At 25.7% G+C, this 17965-nt stretch overlaps 1 protein-coding gene across 1 annotated transcript; it reads left to right on the top strand.

The window, feature by feature from the left end:
- The first annotated feature begins 10097 nt into the window (after window positions 1–10097).
- LOC123270628 (protein hairy-like) lies at window positions 10098–14206 on the top strand. The gene is made up of 3 exons (XM_044736764.1): window positions 10098–10484; window positions 11032–11127; window positions 13296–14206. Exons 1-3 carry the CDS (start codon window positions 10341–10343, stop codon window positions 14118–14120), a joined length of 1065 nt encoding a protein of 354 aa, XP_044592699.1. The 5' UTR covers window positions 10098–10340; the 3' UTR covers window positions 14121–14206.
- Window positions 14207–17965: the final 3759 nt, after the last annotated feature.

Below are 17965 nucleotides of genomic sequence, written 5' to 3' on the forward strand. Positions count from 1 at the left end.
ATTTGTTTAGTCTCAAAACTACTAAATTTATAAACAATTTTCCAAAAACATTTCACCAACTCACTTTGATTATCATCAAATATTTCTGCAATAAAAAATCCCAACTCGTCAAACTTATTCACCAAAAAGTCATCTTATATCACGCAACCTCCATTTCTCAAAATTCGTCACCAGAAAAGCCATAAAAGTTGGCACTTGTATCCGCTTTGAAAAATCTCTATGCATACATAATATTCCTGAAAAGTAGATAGAGACCATTGACATAACTCTTAAAAGCAATCCATTAACTTACTTTCCCGTCGCAAACATTATAATGGATTGGCCTCGATACTTTGCACCAATATTGCGTCTTACTCTTTTCAAACTTCAAATACTCTAAATCCTTCAGACACAACAATAACACGTGACAAATGTCTTTCGCAATACCCTTCTAAAGTTGGTATTCTACACTGGTAACCCACGAATAGAACGTTTCTCACCAAAGGGATGGTCATGCTCATCAAATTTACGGTAATTTACATACTTACCTGCCTGCACTTCCTTGCTTTGTTCCTTTCCAACCCAACTGGCCAGCAAATCCCCTATTTTAGGCTTGTGCTCTTAAGAGTCTCAAGGATAGATCACAAATTGTCTTCAAAGTTCCAAAAGTTAACCCCAATTTCAGAAGACTCTAATACGGAATTTACTTTTGGATTGGCTGTTATTATTATTGTTATCAAGCAGGACTTTAGAGATGCAGGCTCGGACTATCAGTTGACAATAAAACACTCGTCTGCAATTTATAATCCCGGGACTAACCAAGCCCGAAGTTAGTGATGGCAAAAGTTTCCCAACAGAAGCCGCTGTTCCAATACTCGGGAAAGTCTATATGTTACTAACTCCAGAGCTTTAATTTGCTGGCTCCTCTTCGCCAAGGACCATAAACTATTAAACTACCAGCAGTATAATATTCTCTGTATTTCATGTCCGTTTCCATCCCTACGACGACTAGTTTCGCTGACATTTAAATAATTTACACAAATTAATTCGGAATTTTGGCCAACGTTATAAATAAAGTCCAGAAAGGGTTTCGGTTTTATGAGATAGGAAATACGATTTTATGCTAGGTTGAAGTGCAATTCATGAGAGATTAATTTTGGAGAAACTTTTTGGGGTTATTATTAAGCAGATCATTTATTTTTATCAAATTAATCATTGAAACAATTAATTCATCAATTTTTTTGAAATTAATCATCAAAAAAATTCAATTGATCATTTTTTTTTTAATTAATTAATCCATTGTGAAAATAATTAATTTATACAAAATTTCAATGATTTCTTTTTCTAAAAAATTGATTATTAAAATTTTGAATTTTTCTAAAAATTAATTTAAGTATTTTTGGAAAAATTAATTATTAAAGAAATTTAATTAATACATTTTATGAAAAATTAATTTTTAAAAAATTTAATGAATTAATTTTTAAAAAATTTAATGAATTAATTTTTAAAAAATTTAATGAATTAATTTTTAAAAAATTTAATGAATTAATTTTTAAAAAATTTAATGAATTAATTTTTAAAAAATTTAATGAATTAATTTTTAAAAAATTTAATGAATTAATTTTTAAAAAATTTAATGAATTAATTTTTAAAAAATTTAATGAATTAATTTTTAAAAAATTTAATGAATTAATTTTTGCAAAAATAAATTAATTAATTTTTTAAAAAATTAATTTTATTGAAAAAAATAATTGAAAAATTAATTTATCAGTTTTATAGAAAAAAATTAATTAAAAAAATTAAATAATGGATTTTTTAAGAAATTAATCTTTGAAAAAATTCAATTGGTGGATTTTTAGAAAAATTGATTATTAAACAATTTAATTCGTCAATTTTTTAAAAAATTAATTAATGCATTGTTCAAAAAATACAAAAAATTAATCATTTGAAAATTCCAATAATTGTATTTTCTAAAAAATTAATTATTAAAACCTTGAATTTTTCAAAGAATTAATTTATATATTAAAAAAAAATTAAAAATTGAAGAAACTCAATGAATTAATTTTTTAGAAAATTGATTACTAAAAATTTCATAAATTATTTCTTTTTCAATTAATTTATTCAATTGTGAAAAAAATTAAATGATAAAAAATTTCAATAATTTCTTTTTCTACAAAACTGATTATACAAATTAAAAATTTTTCTAAAAATGAATTAATGTATTTTCAAAAGAGTTTGATTAACACATTTTGTAAAACATTGATTTTAAAAAAATTTAATGAATCAATTTTGTCAAAAATAAATAAATTAATTACTTACATTCTTTGATAATTAACTTTTCGTGTTTTATACGTTTAAAATAATCCGTAAATTTTTTTTTAATGACTAACGACAGACTTATGAAGAGTAATGTCTGTTTAAATCCTCTGGCCTAAGTGATTATTTTTACCTAAAAGGGCAAGTATTATGTAAACCATAACCCTATTTCTCAGTTTCTCTGTCAATAGAGGTTTAAGTTTCGAACCGGTTGTGAATTCACTTGCCAAAACCTTTTTGAAAGGGTTCGACGCGTGCCACTAACAACTCAATTCTCGATTCCAAGAACCAGAAAATTTTTCCGAATGAAAAAAAACTTAATTTTAAATTTACAAATAAAAATAAATTTTTTTTAATAATTAATTTAAGAAATTAATTCATTTAAAAAATTCAAAATTAACTTTGTAAATTTTGATTTCAACTTTATAAATATTAAAACAAATGCACAATATTAATTTGGATTTAATTCATTCATTCATTTATTCATTTCAAAAATTCAGAGTTAAGATTGCAAATTTTTCTTTCAATTTTATAAAAATTAAAACAAATGCAAAATATTAATTTGCATTTAATAAATTAATTAAATCATTCATTCATTTAATAAATTAAAAGTTATGATTGCAAACTTTTATTTGAATTTTATCAAGATTAAAACAAATGCAAAATATTGATTTGCATTTAATTAATTAATTAATTAATTAATTCATTCATTCATTCATTTAAAAAAATTCAAAAATACGATTACAAATTTTAATTTTAATTTTATAAAAATTAAAACAAATGCAAAATGTAAATTTGCATTTAATTAATTAATTAATTGATTAATTGATTAATTAATTCATTCGTTAATTAATTAATGAATTAATTTATTTAAAAAATTCAAACTTAAGATTGCAAATTTTTATTTCAACTTTATAAAAATTAAAACAAATGCAAAATATTAATTCGCATTTAATCAATTAATTAATTAATTAATTAATTAATTCATTAATTAATAAATTAATTCATTAATTCATAAATGAATAAATTAATTCATTAATAAATTAATTAATCAATTAATTAATTAATTAATTCATCAATTGATACATTAATTAATTAATTAGTCAACGAATTAATTAATTAATTTATTTATTTATTCATTTAAAAAAATCCAAAGTTAAGATTGCAAATTTTAATTTCAACTTTATAATAATTAATACAAATGCAAAATATTAATTTGGATTTAATCAATTAATTAATTAATTAATAAATTAATTCATTTAAAAAAATTCAAAAATACGATTGCAAATTTTAATTTTATAAAAATTAAAACAAATGCAAAATGTAAATTTGCATTTAATTAATTAATTAATTGATTAATTAATTAATTAATTAATTCATTCATTAATTAATAAATTAATTTATTTAAAAAGTTCCAACTTAAGATTGCAAATGTTTATTTCAACTTTATAATAATTAATACAAATGCAAAATATTAATTTGGATTTAATCAATTAATTAATTAATTCATTCATTCATTAATTAATAAATTAATTTATTTTAAAAATCCAAAGTTAAGATTGCAAATTTTAATTTCAACTTTATAATAATTAATACAAATGCAAAATATTAATTTGGATTTAATCAATTAATTAATTAATTCGATAATTAATAAATTAATTCAGTAATTAATAAATTAATTCATTAATTAATTCATCAATTGATACATTAATTAATTAATTAGTCAACGAATTAATTAATTAATTAATTTATTTATTCATTTAAAAAAATCCAAAGTTAAGATTGCAAATTTTAATTTCAACTTTATAAGAATTAAAACAAATGCAAAATATTAATTTGTATTTAATTAATTAAATAATTTGAAAAAATTAATTTGGAAAAATTTTTAATTTACTTTTTGAAATAAATAGACAAAATTTTAGGGAATATGAAAGTATGGTAAATGCAGCGAGTTATTGTAGCGCAGGTAAAGGCCAGAAAAGGTTCATGGACATTGACCATGGGGTGAATAAAGGGAACTTGGTACGTATAGACATAAAATACTACTTTGATAAATAACTCGTGCTCTCTAAGGGTTCGGTGCGTTATATATATTATGTATTATGGACGCCTTTGGGGGATTCGAGTATTGCGAAAGACATTTGTCACGTGTCATTGTTGTGTTCGAAGGATTTAGAGCATTTCGAAACGGAGAACAAATGAGTGAGATGCAATATTGGTGCAAAATATCAAGGCCGATCTGTTACAGGCGACAAGAAAAGTAAGTTAATGGATTGCTTTAAGAGTTATGTCAATGGCAATTAGTCTTGTATAGTTATTCAAATGGTTTATGTTTTTGGAAAAGGTTCTTTAAAGATTGTCGAGAAGATATTCAAATTTCGAAGAGTTTTTCGGGGTGAATTTGGGACTTACTGATTATTTTAATGGCTTTTCTGGTGACGAATTTTGAGAAATGGAGGTTGCGTGATATAAGATGACTTTTTGGTGAATAAGTTTGACGAGTTGGGATTTTTTATTGCAGAAATATTTGATGATAATCAAAGTGAGTTGGTGAAATGTTTTTGGAAAATTGTTTATAAATTTAGTAGTTTTGAGACTAAACAAATTGTAAGCTACTGAGTGAAGGATAGCGTAAGCGTTTTAGGGTTCAATAAAGCGTACATACCGTGAAAACATCCCAGGAACTCATTGACAAGCAAAACTTTCTACCTGAGTACTTGATAGGTTTTTCTTGGGGGACTTTTTTGGGCAGCATAAGACGAGTTGAAGGTGATGGGGTAATAAAGTAATAAAGAAATGTCTGTGAGGAGGTAAGGATGATTATAAAAGGGTGGAACAATGCCGGGACTGGGCTCCAGAGTTTAGAGTTATGGAGACGAAAGTCCCGAGAAAAGGGAAAGGAAAAATTAAAGTTATGTAGAAAGAAAAAACTTTTTAAAGGGGTCATAAACCCTTGCCAGTAACTCTAGGCTCCGCTTTTAAGGATTTTTCATCGGTTTATTACTCTTTTTTTTTTTTTTTGAGTTACAACCCGGCAAAGGCTGCAATTCCTCACCATAAAAAATAAAATGACTTTCTCTTTGACTATTTTATCTTTCTCTTGATTGTAAAAGACAAACTAAAGAGAGTTTAGCGACAATAGAGAAAAGACAGGGTTTCGTCCGCGCTGGGGTGTTGTCCAACGGGTTGCGGTGAAAACTCTTTGGGAAAGTGGTAAAAGTTTCGATGACGTTGTGGCCGGGTTGAAAAAGGCTTACGGTTTTTTCTTTGTGTCCGACACACGACGAGATTTATTTTGTTTTTTATTACTCATCAGTATACCCTTTTTTAACCAGCCTCCGGTTTACTGTATTTACACTCACTCCTTTTTATTGTCAGCTACTGCACGCCAGACAATTTTTCTCCTTTATTCCCTAAAAAAGGAGTTGACGTCCTCATCATGTCCTCTAAAAAACAAACTGCTAACCCTAAAACTTTACAATCACTCAAACCACTGACAAGTACATTTTCTGCCACGCGTCCTTTTTACTTATTTAAATTTGTCTATTATTCCTTTTTCCAATGCTTTATTTTTCTCAAATTTCCATATCAAGACCCTTATACTCTTTTTCATTAAGTATTCATATTCTCTATCTATTATCCAGTTTCTTCTTTTCTTAAATTGCACTGTACTTTTTTAACTATTGACATTTTTAAAGATATAAGCTCATCCCGATGTTACACTCATCGAGAGCTTTGATTTGAGTACCCACATGCATTTTTATATATTTTTCATATATACATATATATATATATATATATACATATATATATATATATATATAGATATAATATATATTTTAAAGATATAAGCTCATCCCGATGTTACACTCATCGAGAGCTTTCATTTGAGTACCCACATGCATTTTTGATATATTTTTCATATATACATATATATAATATATATTTTAAAGATATAAGCTCATCCCGATGTTACACTCATCGAGAGCTTTCATTTGAGTACCCACATGCATTTTTATATATTTTTCATATATACATATATATAATATATATAAATATATGAAAAATTGATGTGGGTACTCAAATGAAAGCTCTCGATGAGTGTAACATCGAAATGAGCTTATATCTTTAGAAATGTCAATAGTTCACAAGATACAAGGTCATTTCTTAATTATGTATCTATCTACTTATAATAGATTGAATTTTAAGAATCTACCACTTTTTACTATCAATTCGTTACATATCCGACCGTCAGCAGCAGATTACCTTATCATACATAACTAGAGCTTCTCCGCACCTCCTACAGATGGCGCCACTTCCTCTCAACCCGTTCATTTTTCAACTCTTTCCATCTTTTCTCATAACAAACTTCTAAAAAAAAATATAACTAAACTTCTAAAAATCTTTAACAATTTTCCAAATTTTATTAACATTTTCTTAATTTTTCCAAAAAAATTTTTCATAAAAATTTTCTCTAAAAAAAAAATTTCTAAATTATTTTTCAAATAAAAATTTTTTTCTAAAATTTTCCTCAAAAATTTTTTCTAAACAAAAAATTTCTAAATTATTTTTTAAATAAAAATTTTTCTCTAAAATTTTCCTTAAAAAAAAAAATTTCTAAATTATTTTTTAAATAAAAATTTTCCTCTAAAATTTTCCTTAAAAAAAAAAATTCTAAATTATTTTTTAAATTAAAATTTTTAAAAATTTTTCTTAAAAATTTTTTCTAAAAAAAAAATTTCTAAATTATTTTTAAAATAAAATTTTTTTAAATTTTCCTCTCAAATTTTCCTCAAAAATTTTTTAAACAAAAAATTACAAATTTTCCTCTTATAAAATATCCCTGAATAGATAAAAATAAATTCCAACTACCGCGTTGTCTCCCACATACATTAATACAAATACATCCACACATCTCTAGAGCCCCCTACTCAATCTCCGACGAGTGCATCGCGCGCGGCGGCACGCTCTTAACTCATGTGACCCAATAGTGGGAGTACCTGACGGACCAATAGCTCGAGCTCTGTCACGCGCCTGAATGCCTCCCCCTCTCCTGTGTCCTCGAGCAAGTGAGTAGTAAATCGCCGGTAAGGCGCGACGCTCGTGTCTTTCTCAGACTAGCTGCTACCTGTCTGCTCCCCTTCCTCCTCTCTCTTCTAATCCCCAATGTTTCGCTTTCAGACGCGACGCGTCATCTACCTGCCTACGTTCTACATTCGACGTACTATTAATGTAATATAAAACCATCTCTTTATATTATTTATAAATTTATAAATATAAATCTAAACGCTTCTGTTCCTTTTTTTTCTGTAATTACTAGATCATCCGTCATTAATTAATTCATTAATTTTGTGGGATAAAATATTGCGTAAATAATTTACTTATTTAATTTTAATTTATTTTATTGTGTACGGATTTATAGACGCATTTAATTAATAGTTATCACGCAAGACGCGGCGGGGATCTTTGGGATAAGATTTTTAAATAATAAGCAAGCAATAAGCATGCGTGATTTTTTTTGCAAAAAAATCACTGAAAGTTTATAGATAGATATTTATTATAAATACAAATATATAATATATTATCAATTTGTAGTTCTTCCTAGAAATAATTAGTAGTAATTACGGCTTAAGGTTTTAAGATAAAAAGAAAAATTTCTTGACTGGAGAACAAAATTCTTGGCTCAAGAAAATCGGGTGTTTAAAGGGAGACCCAAGTTGTGTTGGCCAAAAATTTTTCTTTAAATTCTATTCTTGGTGAGTCATTTTTTCTTAATTCTATCATAAATACTTGATTGAAATTTTTATATTTGATTAAGATTTTTAGATACTTTAGGGAAGCAGCGCCACCTACTTCAGCTGAGAAAAAAATTTTCTCGAGAATATTTGATACCTATTTTATATTATTTTAGCGTGCAATTAAACATATTGAATAAAAAAAATTAAATATTATTTGATCTTCCCATTTGACATGTTAATCAATAATATTAATGAAAATTTACTTCTATCTTTATATTTAATTTTTTGGAGCAAGAGAGAAATTTTTTCAAGACAAGAAAATTAACTTCTATCAAAAACTAAATTTTTTGGAGCTTCGAGGCTGAATTTTCTCAAAACAACAAGATTTTCTTGACAAATAAATTTTCTTCGATCAAGATACGTATTTTTTAAAGCAAGAGAATAAATTTTTTGAATAAGTGAAATTTCTTGTCAAAAAAAAATTTTTTTTCGCTCAAGAAAATAATTAGGAAGAAAAATATATTCTTGGCTCAAATGCACCTTTTTTCTGTGTAGATACATAATTAAGAAATGACGTATCTTGAGAACTATCGACATTTTTACAGATATAAGCTCATCCCGATGTTACACTCATTGAGACCTTTCATTTGAGTACCCACATGAATTTTTCATATATTTATATATATTATATATTATATATATGTAAATATGAAAAATATATAAAAAATGCATGTGGGTACTCAAATGAGAGCTCTTGATGAGTGTACCATCAAGATGAGCTTATATCTTAAAAATATATATTATATATATGTATATATGACAAATATATCAAAATAAATTTTATCATTTATCATTGAGTATTAATATTAAAAAAAATAATTAAAATTTATATTTAAATCATTTTTCTTAAGAATAATCACAAAAAAAATTTATTAAAATTTTTAATGTATTACAAAGAATTTTGATTTTTTTTTAACATAAAAAAATCAAAATATTGAATTTTAACATTTTTTCAAATGTAATTTGACATTTTTAAAAATATAAACTCACTCCAACATTAAACTCATCGAGACCTTTTATTTGAGTACCCACATCAATTTTTCATATATTTTTATATAATATATATATGTATATATGAAAAATATATAAAAAATGCATGTGAGCTCATCAAGATGAGCTTATATCTTAAAAATATATATTATATATATGTATATATGAAAAATATATCAAAATTTACTATGTTATTTAATAAAAAAAAATTTCATTTTTTTATTTTAAAAATTATTTTTATCTTTCATTTGTTATAAAATTTTAAAAAATTATCAAATATATGCTAAATTAATTTTTAATAATTAAGAAATGACCTTGTATTTTGTGAACTATTGACATTTACAAAGATATAAGCTCACCCCGACATTACACTCATCAATACCTTTTATTTGAGTACCTACATCAATTTTTCATATATTTTATATATTTATATATATTACATATATGTATATATGAAAAATATATCAAAAATGCATGTGGGTACTCAAATGAAAGCTCTTGACGAGTGTACCATCAAAACGAGCTTATATCTTAAAAATATATATTATATATATGTATATATGAAAAATATATCAAAAATGCATGTGGGTACTCAAATGAAAGCTCTCGATGAGTCTAACATCATAATGAGCTTATATCTTCAAAAACGTCAATATTAAATTAAATACAGTGCAATTATAGTTTTTCTCTAAGTAGCTGATTAAAATCAAGCGACAATACAATGCGTAAAGCGATAGCTGTCCAGTAAGTGTCTCTATGGAACTTATCCTGAGCGGATTAAGGGCTCTACTCAGAGCGTAGGAGGTGGACCAGAAGTGGTAGGGAGGATCGAGCTCTGAATCTAGAGTGGGGAAGCTTAAGGTCTTCTCAGCATTGTATATTGTATTGTATTGTGTATCGTGTATAATAGCCCACAGTCTATACCTGAGGTGGAGATCACCGTCACGCGCTATTCATCCCCTCCAGAATTATTTCTCCCTCCAATAGCAAGAGCAGTCTGAATTCCTACGGTCGAGCATTCTACACTCGTACTTCTGGCTCGATTCTTGGCGCTAGCTTTGAATCCAGTCGATCTTGGGCGCTCTGACCAAGTGGTCGAATCTTTAGATTTGGTCTGGATAGTCAGTGGTTTTATTTTACTCCCACACAGTGAATTCCGCTATTTTTATTGGATTACGTGCTGTGCTGTGGTGTTTAGTTTTGTGAAAAAACTGATTGGATTTTTTTTTATTTTATTAATTTTATTAATTTGGAATTATGGTGACTGGAGTGGGTGCTAGTATGCCAGCGGGTGGTGCTACGGTGGGCGCTACTCCCCCGGCTGCACACGTGCCCCAGGAAGCTGGGCAACCACCTGCGCAAATTACGACAACTACCAGAAGAACTGGGGAAAATCGACGGGTTAGTTGATTCTCTTGGTTATTTATTTGGTATTTTTTAATACCCTTTAGAAGCTCCAAAAAATTTTAATTCAATCCGAGAAATTTTAATTATTTATCTAAATTAACGTAAGATTGTTAATTACCACATATTGTCAATTTAATAAAATATTTATCAATATTGTACACTAATAAAAAATTTAATTTGATTAAAGAAAAAAAATCTTGAACCAAAAATATTTTTTTTGAGTCAAGAAATTATTCTCAATTCAAGAATTTTAACTAAGTTAAATTTTTTATATTTAAAAAATTTTTCGAGTTTTTTTTTAATAATTAAATTAAAATAAAAAAAAATTTTTTCTTAAATTACACTTATAGTTTTTCAAGTTTTTTACAAATGAAATTTTCTTTTATTTTTCTGTAAATTTTTTAAATAAAAAAAAAATTCTAAAAATTTTGAGATTTCGGCTAAGTTAATTATTTTTATTTTGTTTTGTGAAGAGTTTTTTTTTAGAGTAAAAAATTTTGCGGAGCAAGTATTTATTGGTTTTTTTAAATTTCTGTTACAGAGCAATAAACCAATCATGGAGAAAAGAAGAAGAGCGAGGATCAATAATTGCTTGAATGATCTCAAGACTTTGATTTTGGATGCGATGAAAAAAGACGTAAGTTTCTTTAAATTTTTGTTCTTAAAAAGTTTTAAAAAATGAGTCAGTTTTTTAAGTTTGAAACTTGTGAAATATTTTAGGAATTAGTTTTGAAAAATTTTAGTGATTTTCTTGCAAGCGTTGTCTTTGAAATAAAATAAAAATTTAGCGGGAATTTTAAAGAATTTTCTGTGCTAATAATTTAAAATTTGGAAATTTTTTATTTCTTGAAACTTTGCTAAAAATCATACAATATTTTTTATTTGTGCAAAAAAATTATAATCTTATCTGTTAGACACATGACACACTATGATAATAATTTTTATTTAAAATTCGTGTTGAAAAATAGGGAATTTGTATTGTTAAAAATCACAAAATTTTATTTGAAAGTGACAAAATAATTTTTATTAGTCGTGCAAAAATATTGAGGAATAATTTTAAGTCAACTTTCGATTTTTTGAATTTCAAATTTTTAACTTCTGTATAATCTTTGCTAAAAGCAATCATAAATATAAAAAAAATTTTTTTCCTGTAGAATTCGACAATTTAAATTATTTTCTAATTTTTTAAATTCTTTATCAAAGTATACATTGTTAAAAAATTGCCTTAAGGGAGTATTTTGGTCTAGAAGCTTAAATTTAAGTTAAATTTTGAAGTAAAAAAAAGCGATCAATATTTTTACTATTCATTTTTTTATATTTATTAATATTTCAAAAATACAGAAAGAAAAGTTAATTTTAAAGAAAAAATTTTTCAACCAAAAAAAAAATTATTTAGAATTTTGAAGAATTAATTTAGAATTTTGAAGAAATTATAAAGAATTTTGAAGAACTTAACCTTCTTGAGGAGAAAAATTTTTAAACTAATAAATTTTTATTGATTTAAGTGAATTTTACTTAATTCAAGAAATTTTTGTCTTGATTAAAAACACTGAAACTTTTCAAAATTATTTTCTTTGTTCTAGAATTTTTCTCTTAATTTAGTTTTTTTTTCAATATAATTAGCAATTGGTCTAACTCTTTATTTTTAAGAGGGTGATTTTTTAACAGTAATAGTCTAATTATAAATAATTTGAATTACCTGAACCAAAATATTAGACCTCTATTAAATATTAAATGATTTTTAAAAATGATAATAAATTTAAAACTAATTCTACTTGCGTACAAATGAATAATTCTCTAAAATGGAGTTAGACAATTTGCTAATTACAATGTCGATTTACAATTTACAATGTAATCCTTACAAGATCTGTAATAAGTGCAATCTGTAACTAATTAATCGTTAATTTTGACAAAATTGTATTGATTTTTAGCTTTTATTTTCCAATTTTGGGATAAAATTCCCTTTTTCAACAAATTTTCTTAAAATTTGATTGATTTTTAGCTTTCAGTTTTCAATTTTTGGATAAATTTCATTTTTTCATGACAAATTTATTAAAATTTCTTAAAATTTTCCAATTTTTTACTTCAAAATTTGTACCTAAGGCTAAAATTGACCGTCTTTATTAATTTTGACAAAATTTGATCGATTTTTAGCTTTAAGTTTTCAATTTTTGGACAAAATTCATTTTTTTCAACAAATTTGATCGATTTTGAGCTTTAAGTTTTTAATTTTTGGATAAATTTCATTTTTTCATAATAAATTTATTAAAATTTCTTCAAAGTTTCCAATTTTTAACCTCATAATTCTTACTTAAGTCTAAAATTGATCTTTTTTATTAATTTTGATAAAGTTTGATCGATTTTTAGCTCTAATTATCAAATTTTTGGACAAAATTCTCTATTAATTGATAATTTAGACAAAATTTGACCAATTTTTAGCTTTAATTGTCCAATTATTGGACAAAATTCACTTTTTACAACAAATTTGATCGATTTTTAGCTCTAAGTATTCAATTTTTGGATAAATTTCATTTTTTCATGACAAATTTATCAAAATTTCTTCTAATTTTAAACTTTCTATTTTTGAATTCAATTTCCATTTTTTTAAAAATGCCGATTTACAATTTACAATGTAACCCTTACAAAATCTGTAATAATTACAATCTGAAACTAATTTTTTAAATTTTTTATATGAAGCGCTTACATTATATAATGTAATTTTTCTACTCAAATTAAAAGTAAAATCTTGGATTCTCAAAATTAGTCTTTCAAAACTAAAAAACATGTAAATTTTTGTGCTTACAGCCGGCGAGACATTCCAAACTGGAAAAAGCGGACATTTTGGAAATGACAGTGAAGCACCTAGAGTCTCTCCAGCGGCAGCAAGTAGCCTTAGCAGCAGCAACAGATCCAAGTGTCCTAAACAAATTCCGAGCAGGGTTCAGCGAGTGTGCAGGAGAAGTGGGCAGATTTCCAGGACTGGACGCTTCAGTGCGCCGGAGGTTGATGTCCCACTTGGCATCTTGCCTGGGTCCAGTAGAAAACTCGAGCAGCACTCCTCCAGGACAAACGCAACCAGTACAACCAGCGCCGACGACGACCCAGCTGCAGGTGCACATCCTGCCGCAGGTGGACGTCTCAGCCCCCAGGATCCAGGTCCAGCAATCGAACGGGATCTTCTTCACCAACGCCAACGGAACCGGACTCCAGCTAGTGCCAACGCGGCTGCCCAACGGCGACATCGCGCTAGTTCTGCCCGCGAATGCAAAAGCAACTCCAGTGTCTCCAGTTTCGTCTCCGGCTCCGTCCTCGCCGCTGCCCACGCTCATCCCCATTCCTCAGAGGACTGCCAGCACTGCGTCGGCTTCTTCCTCGGCTTCCTCCACCAGCTCCACCTCTACCTCCGCCGCCAGTCCGGTAGCTTTCGAGGCTCCGCCACCTGCCGCCTTCCGGGAGCAAACTACTTCCGCGAGCCACCGGGATGTCGCGACCTCCCCTGCTAATGGGTATACAAGTGACCCAGAGTTTGATCCGAGGGTCTACAGTCCGCCGCTTCAGAAACCTCTTGCTTTGGTTATGAGGAAAAGCGTTGTGCCTCAGATTGAAGGGAAACCCTGGAGGCCTTGGTAGATTTTTCGAGGCTGCAGAGTGAATTAGTTCTTAATGAAAGTGATAATTTTGTAAGATAGTGTTTTTTAGAGGCATGGTTTTTTTTTTATAAATGCAGGCGCTGATTATTGTTTGATTTTTTTGGAAAATTGTGATTAATAAGTGGAAAATATTTTTTTTTTGGTTAAAAGAATTTTTTTTTTTGGTTTGATTCAAATTTTTTGGAAAAAAATTTTTTTTTTTTTTACGAATTTTTTTTTTAAGTATTATTATACAGAAAAAAAAAATTCCTTTTTTAAAAAAAAAAATTTTTTTGGGACAAGAAAATTTTTTTTTTGGTTAAAAAAATATTTTTTTTTGGTTTGATTCAAATTTTTTGGAAAAAATTTTTTTTTTTTTTTTTACAAATTTTTTTTTTAAGTATTATTATACTGAAAAAAAAAAAATTAATTTTTTTTGGCACAATAAATTTTTTTTTGGGACAAAAAAATTTTTTTTGACCAAAATTTTTTGGAAAAAAAAATTTTTTTTTTAAAAAAAGAATTTTTTTTTGGTACAAGAAAACTTTCTTTCTTGGTTAAAAAATATTTTTTTTTTGGCTCAATCCAAATTTTTTTTTTCAAAAATTTTTTGGCAAAAAACATTTTTTTTTTTCTTTTCAAAAATGATTATATTAAAAAATATAAATACATTTTTTTGGCACAATAAATTTTTTTTTTGGCTGAATTCAAACTTGTTTTGACTCCAAAATTTTATTTCCAAAAAATTTTTCTTTTTTCTCAAAAATGATTATAGTAAAAAAAAAAAATAAATTTTTTTTTTGGCTGAATTCAAATTTTTTTTTACTCCAAATTTGGACTCAAAATTTTGGAAAAAAAATTTTTTTTAATGAATAAATTAACAATTTATCAAAAAATAAAAAAAAAAGTAACATTGTCTGCTACATATATATTTAGTCGTCGATAAATATAGTGCGCCAATGAGGCTGTGCCTTATAAGTGCCTTAGATTTGTAAATATAAATTTTTTTGCAAGTATGCTTGTATATAAATATGTAAATTATAAAAAAAATATGAATATTATTAATTATTAACTAATATTAATTATATTATTATTATTATTATAATTATTATAAGTTTATTATTTTAAGTGCCTTACGCAACAAGAATCACAGGTCTTCCAGTTTTGTTGTAATTTAAAAACTTATGCCGAGAAAAGTATATTTATGAATATATATATCAGCATTTTTCAGTTACTTCTATTCACTATGGTTAAAGTGTAAATTTTATTTTCATAATTATTATTATTATTATTGATGAATGATTAAGTTTATGGATGAACGTGATATTAAGCCAGAGACAGAGTGTATTTATAATTTATGAGTGCGAAAATTTATCATTATTACAATTTACATTATATGGTTATAATTATGATTATTATTATTATTATTAATATTGATATTGATATTATTGAGTAATAATTATTGTCTATTGTCAAAATAGAAAAATCACGCTTATTACACTAGGAGCATCAAATAAATATTGATCTCTATTAAAAATTAATTTGTTGTTCTTATTTTTTTATTTATAATTATACCTTCATTTTATTTTTTTAATATTTACCTCAAAATACTCTAAAGTGACAAAAAACATCATTTTTCAACAATTTTTAATTTTTTTTTGGGAAATTTTTCAAATTTTATCGATATTTTCGCTTCCAAATTTCGGTTTTTAATTAAAATTCATGTTTTTTACAGATTTTATCAATTTTTCAACTCAAAATTTATATTTATCCATAAAATTCTCAATTTTTATGAATTTTGACATAATTTGAGCAATTTTTAGCTATAATTTCATTTTCGGAAAAAAATTCCCTTTTTTCGTTAGTTTTGACAAAATTGGATCGATTTTCAAATTTTGTCGATTTTTTAGCTTCCAAATTTCGGTTTTTAACTAAAATTCATTATTTTTTACAAATTTTATCAATTTTTCAATTCAAAATTTATATTTTCTCATAAAATTCTCAATTTTTATTAATTTTGTCGAAATTTGGTCAATTTTTAGCTTTACTTATAAAATTTTTGGACAAAATTCCCTTTTTTAGTTAATTTTGACAAAATTAGATCGATTTTTAGCTTAAATTCTTCAATTTTCGGACAAAATTCCCTTTTTTCAACATATTTTGTTAAAAATTGATCAATTTTTAGCTTTAAAATTTCAATTTTTGAATGAAATTCATTTTTTCACCACAAATTTATCAAATCTTCCAACTTTTTACTTCAAAATTTGTACCTAAGGCTAAAATTAATCTTTTTTGTCAATTTTGACAAAATTTGATCGATTTTTAGCTTGAATTATCCAATTTTTGGACAAAATTCCTTTAGTTTCAATAATTTTGAGGAAACTTAACCAATTTTTAGCTTTAAATTTCCAATTTTTGAACAAAATTCACTTACTTAAACAAATTTGAACGAAATTTACTTTTAAACTTTTGATTTTTGGATTTAATTTACTTTTGTTGAAAATTAGATCTAAATTTTATCAAATTTGATCGATTCTTCTCGTAAATTTTTCAAATTTTCAAACAAAACTTCCTTTTTTTACCCAAAATTCATAAAAATAAATCAATTTTTAGCTTAAAATACATTTAAGTAAATTTTTACCAAAATTGATCAATTTTTAGCTCTAAGCTTTCTATTTTTGGATAAATTTCTTTTTTTTTTAGAAAATATTTATCTAAATTTCTTTAAAATTTTTTATTTTTCACCTAAAAATTCTTATCTTTAATTAAAATTTACTTTTTCTTACAAATTTCGATCAAATTTGAACGATTTTTCGTTTTAAACTTTCGATTTTTTGATTCAATTTACTTTTTTTAAATATTTTTATCAAATTTAATCAATTTTTCTCTTAAATTTTTCAAATTTTGGTACAAAATTTACTTTTTTTACTAAATTTCATCAAATTAGATAAATTTTTAGCTTAAAATTGTTATATTAATAAATTTTTATCAAAATTGATAGATTTTTAATTATCAAAAATATTTAATTATTTTTTAAATACAATTTATTACCAAATTTGTCATTTTTTAACTTAAAAATTCGAATTTAAAAATAAAAAATTCTATTTTTTGATAAAAATATTTTTTTTTTTTTTTTCAAAAAAAAAAGGCTAAAATAAAAATCTAGGTAAATTTTTAAATTTGTAAAGGCAACTGTAGAAAAATTAAAGGAAAAATAAATAGACTAAAGCAAAATATAAAAATCGCAGGTAAAAATGATCTAAAAAAACAAGCACATCTATATTTACAAACTTAGATAACATATCTAATAATCGCAAGGTCCAAAGTCTTAAAGTCATCATTCATCACTCATCATCAAAGACAATGTAAGTCATACGACACACGCCCATTCTTTTTCACGATTTAAATCGTCCAATAAATTTTATATTGAATCAGAAAGAGAAAGATTGCATTAAGAGCCGAAAATTTGGACCGTGCCGCCCTCGCACGGAATCTTGCCGCAACATAAACCGGTTATACCCCTCACCCCCGAAATTTCGGAGGCCCGAAGCTGCGTGGGACCAAGTTAAGTTAAGTCCCCTGTAGAGTTTCGGGCATCAGCCACTTGCTGCCACCTACCAGCGGTCCGGTTAACTCTAGCTTGTAATTAGGCTCCGAAAAAATAACACTTGTTTTATTAAATAGGAAAAATTTTTAATTAAATTTTTACTAAAAGAAATATTTTATAATTAAGTATCAAATAGATTCTTCATACCTTTTTTTTTTTTAAAGCAAATGTAACGACAAAGGAATGTCTTAGGCGACTTATATGTTGATATTGAGTCTTAGTCATTAGTCATTACATTT

The sequence above is a fragment of the Cotesia glomerata genome, linkage group LG8 (genome assembly GCF_020080835.1).
Source record: "Cotesia glomerata isolate CgM1 linkage group LG8, MPM_Cglom_v2.3, whole genome shotgun sequence".
NCBI lineage: Eukaryota > Metazoa > Arthropoda > Insecta > Hymenoptera > Braconidae > Cotesia > Cotesia glomerata.

What these genes read in the sequence shown, in the direction of transcription:
- LOC123270628 (XM_044736764.1), top strand. Translation starts at nt 10,341, where the DNA reads ATGGTGACTGGAGTGGGTGCTAGTATGCCAGCGGGTGGTGCTACGGTG. An exon ending in GAACTGGGGAAAATCGACGG is followed by an intron (nt 10,485 to 11,031) that starts GTTAGTTGATTC and finishes TTTCTGTTACAG; the next exon opens with AGCAATAAACCAATCATGGA. An exon ending in TGGATGCGATGAAAAAAGAC is followed by an intron (nt 11,128 to 13,295) that starts GTAAGTTTCTTT and finishes TTGTGCTTACAG; the next exon opens with CCGGCGAGACATTCCAAACT.